The 6347-nt window shown below is 40.9% G+C and overlaps 1 protein-coding gene across 1 annotated transcript in view; it reads right to left on the reverse strand.

The window, feature by feature from the left end:
• Nucleotides 1-5909, reverse strand: part of POMT2 (protein-O-mannosyltransferase 2) — a 23236-nt gene extending 17327 nt beyond the window's left edge. Inside the window, exons 1-5 of the mRNA XM_010022599.1 lie at nucleotides 5850-5909; nucleotides 4914-5018; nucleotides 3658-3766; nucleotides 2690-2798; nucleotides 904-1063 (exon numbers count right to left, since the gene is read on the reverse strand). Coding sequence (XP_010020901.1) covers nucleotides 904-1063; nucleotides 2690-2798; nucleotides 3658-3766; nucleotides 4914-5018; nucleotides 5850-5909 — 543 coding nt within the window. The remainder of the gene's footprint in view (nucleotides 1-903; nucleotides 1064-2689; nucleotides 2799-3657; nucleotides 3767-4913; nucleotides 5019-5849) is intronic.
• Between the last annotated feature and the right edge of the window lie 438 nt (nucleotides 5910-6347).

Consider the following 6347-nt stretch of genomic DNA (forward strand, 5'->3'; position numbering starts at 1 on the left):
AACTCTCCCACTGTTTATGAAACAAACAGGACAAAAAAAGTAAGTGAAAAAAATAGAATTTAAGCTTCAGAAAAGGCTGAAACAAGAGGAGAACTGAACACATTTTAAAATATGTGCTTGGAGAATTTGTTTTCCTGCTGGTTGCAAGGCAGCAAATGGAACATCAAGGTATTTCTCCAAACAGCAGATTTCACAGTCCTCAAATATAAAATGCAATATTAGAACAGGGCACTCAAACACACTAGCGAATTTCTTACAGCTTGTAAGAACTACATGTGTGTGAAATCAAAAAGGCTATAGCTGCCTTCATTCTCAGGACTGGCTACGGAGAATGCAAGTTACAGAGCATTGCGGTGACTGATGACAGACTATAGCATGCTGCTGCTATATGGCCTATGCCCCCATACTCTCACAAGGCAGAGCCGGAGCTCACACTGCTTATGCAAGCTCGGTGCTGCATGACATGCCTCTCTGCCAGGTAGCACATACTCCTAAGAAGGTCATGAAACAGGGCTGGACAACATCTTGCTTTGGGCCATTGTACAGCCATTCCCAATGAGCATTTTTAGCCTAGACTGAAATAAAATTCATTCAACTGGAAAAGAAATAGTTCATCTTGGGGAAAAAAAAAATCACCTTTTTGCTGTGCTCTTATGACATTATACTTTGCTAAAGCACATTCAGGGTATTTTTTGTTTTGGTTTGGGTTTTATTCAAATGTATGGCAATAGTTTTTCCATTATAACATCCGCCTTTAATTAGCATTGTCCACCTCAGATTGCCCTGTTTGCTGCAAAAAGAATACTGCTGTTTGGCTAGTTACAAGGCTGTCAAACACTAGGGGAATCACAAAGTAAACAAAACAAAGAAACCCTTAACAAAAAGAAAAGATTTTGACCTTACCAGTGACAGGCTGAGGTTCCCCAGCAAGTCCCATAGGTCATACATTGTGTTCAGGCCAACCAAGAGGACTACGAAAAGGCCCACAAACTTTACCCCCATTGCTCCAGCAAGGTTCACGCCAGTGAGACTCATCCAGAACCACCAGGAGGCAGAAAATGGCCTGCAGAACAGATAGAGCAGTCAGTGAATAACTGATGGCTACATGTATGGGCATCTGCAATCAGGAAAATAAACAGCAAATCAGTTACCCTGCAAAATTACATTCCATCTTCTCAGGAGCCCATGAGGAAAAGACAGATAAGTTTTTCATTAGTTTTAGAATGATGCAAGGACACTGGCTTCAGATACAGGCTTGTGAAGGCAGCCCTAAATCTCCCCTTTAAGGAAGAAAGCACAGACACCACGTATAAGCTAAAATACTAGTGTGAAGAAAGATTGACACTTGGAAGGTCTGAAAATAGGAACAGGACTTCTGCTCCATAAAATACAAACTGACTTCTCTCAGAAAGCTAAGGACATGGGGGACAATAGGAGAAAAAGAGCAGCTACTTTCCCTAAAGCAGAAAGGCCATAGTGGAAAGCATCTACCCAAAGCAACAAGCAAACAAATTACAAATTAAACTAAAATTGAACCACAGAGAAAAGATGAGAAAAGATGATAGCAGAATTTAAAACCCTCTTCCTACTGACTCCTGATGCCTTGATGCTTGTATTGTGACTAGACAAAATCCCCATGACCTGATAGGCAACACAATAGCTATGGCTGGCTTTTAATTTGCATAAAATCAACTAGTTTGAAAACAGGATTAGCTCTCAAAACATGAGAAATAAGTTCAGGTCAAGGCGCACATTGCTGATCAAACATTGCCCTGCAATTCAGTGCTTGCACTTCCTAGGGTATGTGTTGTAGCTAAGGATGGTGTTGCATGGCCCTACATGACACTGCAGGCTGCATTTTAGCCATGTGTGCAGCAGTCACTCTAAGATTGATATGATCAGTTCTTGAGCATTTCATGAATCAAAAATTGCTCATACATAACACAGTATGCTAAGCTTTTCTGTCTTTCAATTTGGGGAAACTACTCTGTGCAGCCCAGCCACAAAGAAGCCATTTGACATAGCCTATAAATCACCATTCCCCTCTGGACTGGTCTGTAGCACATATCCTCAGCAACTTGACTACTTTATTCAGAAATGTTCTGGCTATACTTCAGTCAATTTTTTGGTACCAATTTTTCTAAACCAAATAAATTATACTATTTACCTCAGCTAACAAGATTTTATAAGTGCTTACAGGATTACAGTCACAGACAAGCTGTGTTTCTCCAGCCTGGAGACAAAGTGACTGGTTCAAGATAACAAATTCATATTTTCTGTCATTAAGGAGCGAAGCCTTGAACAGGTTACGTGCATCCTTCATTCCTCCTTCTCTGACCTACAAAACCTTACACTAGCTTTCTTTCCTGTCAAGTTTTAAAAAGCTTTAACATTCATTTTCAAGATTCACAGTTCTATAAACACTATTTCTGCTGAAATTTCCTTTCATGCTAAAATAATCTATGTGAGTACCACTCCTGGTTTACCCCAGCCATGATACTTTCTCTGTAATTTCACAAATCCTCATGCTAAAAATTTATCTCCCCTACTGTAAGCCATTTTCACCTCCACATTTCCTGAAACGATCACCTATCAGCCGTTCACCCAGACTACCAAGTGGCAGACATGTCCTTCATCTGCGTGAAAGCTGAGCACCTATAATTTAACAAAGTTATCATCTTTATCTTACCTATCTGCACAGCTGTTACATTTCACCATACTCAGAACAGCTCCCATGAGGAAGAACATCAGAATGGGATCCAGCAGAATATATTGAGACAAAGTAATACAGCCTGTATCTGCAAAGAGATACGCAACAATGTCAAAAAGGCTTGTAGTTCCAAAGTGAATCCAAGATTGCAGAAAGCCAGTTTCCTCAGCGTAGTGAGGACAAGGGGAATAAGGGAAATTTTAGAAACAGAAGCAGATCAGAACATTTCAACTTCTACTTGGGTAACAAATACAAATAAACCCAACAAAACAAACAGAAAATTCACAAAAACACACAGTACAACAGTATCTATGAAACATCATTTGGGAAGTGCTGCTAAGTTCCATATTCAGATGGAACATGTTACAGACAGCAATGATCTACATACTAAGGCACCAGCACGGTGCCAGAGGATGCTAAAGGAATAGTAATTTTTCAGAAGTTACCTATTAAATAAATAATGAGTTGGGTATTTTAAGTCTCCATGCCTCAGTATCTGTGTGTCCTCACAAAACCCCCAATTTGGGTAACTTCATTTGTAATTATTAATTTCTCCACCTGGCTCAATTCAACAAGGAACTTATTCATTTCTTACTGTGAATTCTTCCCCTGTAATGCTGTTAAATACCTCTATAATTCATATGGGAGACACCAGTATTTCACTTCTGGGCAAAATCATTCCCATCTGTCTTATAAAAATTCTTAGCATTGAGGCAAAATGTAATCCAATGCTGTGGTAATTCAGACAACAGAAGTACCTATGAACTAAACAAGGTTGTAAAATTCTCAAGGGGACCATCAATTAAAAAACTTCATATATATAAAGCAGAATTACTTTGCTTTTGGGAAACTCTCTTAATAACCCCAATGTCCCCTGGCTGGGTAACACACCATTAAATTTTCTGAACAATTAACCTGCTCAATTTTGCTGTAGCAGGAACACCTACCAAAAATAAGGATGAAAGCTGTGAGTAAGGCTGCTGGCAGTGACTTTGACAGTTCTAACACTGTGAGGTAGGCCAATGGAACCAGGCAGGAGCCAAGGAAAGCACAGAACTGCAGGAAAAGATCACAAGAGAAGTTATAACCCTCCCCAAGGTGAATATGCACCTATTCCCTTTCCCTTCCTTCATCTTCCACACCTACTGACAACAGGAGATGCTGCAGTAGCTGAACTGACTCACTTGAGAACATCAGACAAAAGACAAATGAACAAAGATACTGCTCAGATAAGGACAGCTGCTTACTCTGTTCTGCAGAGCTGTCAGTAATAACTCTCTTGCTAGACTGAATCAGATAGTTACAAAAAGATATGTCAATTAGGTGCGCTACACATCCACCATACTCAATCTAACAAGATATTAGAATATAAAACCTAAGAACAAAATACACCTGTAACTTATATTTTTAGCAGACCAGTATCACCCCCCTAACACAAATGAGACCAAGGATAGTCAGAGGAAGAAGAACAGAAATCAAAACAAAAGAGAGCAGCATCACAGTAAAATGTGTTCTCTTCAGTGTCTGGTTCCAGCACTTCTTCCACCTTTGGCTCAGGGAAATCTAGAACCATAAATTACTGGAGACCCAGTAACTAAACCAAGAAAATATGCCTTCCCAGTTTTTGTTCTTCTTTCTAGGTACTAGCAACTAGCCTCTGTTTCTTCTCTTGGCTTGTGTTATCCACTGTCAGTTTTATGGCTCTTGGTCTTCCTAGATAGCAGTACAGCCAGGATTTCAGATAGAATACCACTCTGAATTTCCCCTCCGTTCCATCAGCTTACTAGCTCAGTGTCACTGGTGGTGGCAAACTGCAGGTGGCAGTGGATGATCCTGGCTTTTTGACATCCTTGGCTCCCCACAGCAGAGCAGCCAGGCACAATGGAGTAAGCAGAAGCTCAAGCTCAGCAATGTTCCCTTTGCAGAACAGGCAAGATATCTGTCCCACTCAGGAGTGGTCCCACTAACTAGCAGCAACAGTTAGCCTGAATAATCACCTTACTTTCTTACCTGGCCTCTCATAACCAGACATTAAGACTTATTCACAGTACAACCACTAATACTTTTCTAAGGAGCTTAAAGACAAGGCACAAGGCAGAAAAGACCTCTGGTGTGATCCAGGAGAGTGTTCTTATGACATAAGACTCTGTACTGAAAAGCACAGGAAAGCTGAACAGCTTGATACCAGCCTGTAGAGCCTTACCCCTCTCATTCCCATGTAGTTATGCTGCTCATATCTGTCCCCTGGCTTTTGGAAAGGAAATGTACCATCATATCCACTAAGGTAGCCAGCAAGTCCAATCAGCATCTGAAGAGGAAAGGTCAAAAAAACTGTCAGGGAAACGTCAATGGAGGAAGAAATATCCAAGGCGGCAGCAGGTAAGATCTTTATAGCAGTCAAGTCTGATCCAGAGGATAAGAGAGGATGAGAAGATACTTAATTCAAATGCATAATTCAAACAAAAGTCTATGTACAGAATTCATACATGTACATACTGTCCTTTGTCTAAAGACAAGATCAGAAGGGCTCAGGACTTTGGCTGCTGACTATAAGGACGACTGAAGCCCAAGAGAAATACCAGGTGTAGGATTTAGCAAAGACAATTCTGTCTCTGTAGATTCTCCCATAGCTCCCTATTCCTATAGCTTAAGGAGATTCAGCCTGAAAGGAAGATAACCTTTATAAGGCAGGAGGAGACATATTTATCAACACTGCACACTGTTGCTAGAACAAGCTCTTTGACTACAGAATAGCAAGGTGAGGCTTTCAGAGCTTTCAGGTCCTTTTCAGGATAGGAATCTCACTTGCACATAAGCTATGAGGAATTGTTTGCTTCCTTTGAACTGTAGGCTTCTATGACACGTCCCCTCCAAACCACGAAAGTGCCACGTGCAATTTTTTTATTTCAAGACTTTCAAATACTGAATATGCAATACGGTTTTGTTTTCACAAATTCAGAGTGTCTTCATAAAAAAGATGCAAGTTTAGGCTCTGGATATAGAATGCAGATTACCATGATGCCAGCAACAGTTAGGAGCGGTACTGGTGTTCGTTACATCCTTCAGCCAGAAGGAAGGGGAAGACTTCTGTCAGCCCACTCCTGTAGCTTCTAAAACATGTAACAGAAGAGCAGTTTACCTTCCCCAGAGGGGGGTGGACATCAAAGAAGAAGGTCCGATTAATGTAGTAACTTCCCATCTTCCCAAAATGAGTTTCATCCCAACTAAAAACAGACAAAAGAAGCTGCTATAATGCTAAAGACAATAAAAAAATCCAAGAAGGTCTTCTTAGTTTTGCTTTTCATCATACAGGGTTAGTGGCATACACTGGAAATGAGACAGTGCACTAAATTCACTGGGAAATCATGCGGAGTACTACAGACATTTTAGGCAGAGTATTTTTTAAAGAGTTTTATACTTAAAGAGTTTGATACTGGCACTTCACAAGCTCTAGCTCACCCTTCTGATCTAGATTGTGCTTAGGAGGGTTAAAAAGCCTGCAACCCACAGATCCTCAAAACCGCTTCTTCAATACTGGGCCTTCCCCCTATAACACGTCTCGAGAGCACCAGTGGGAGCAGGGCCGGAACCGGCAGCGGGCTGGTCAGAAAGCACAGCGCTTCCTCATGGCCCTCAC

This window comes from Nestor notabilis, unplaced genomic scaffold (assembly GCF_000696875.1).
Source record: "Nestor notabilis isolate BGI_N333 unplaced genomic scaffold, ASM69687v1 scaffold35100, whole genome shotgun sequence".
NCBI lineage: Eukaryota > Metazoa > Chordata > Aves > Psittaciformes > Psittacidae > Nestor > Nestor notabilis.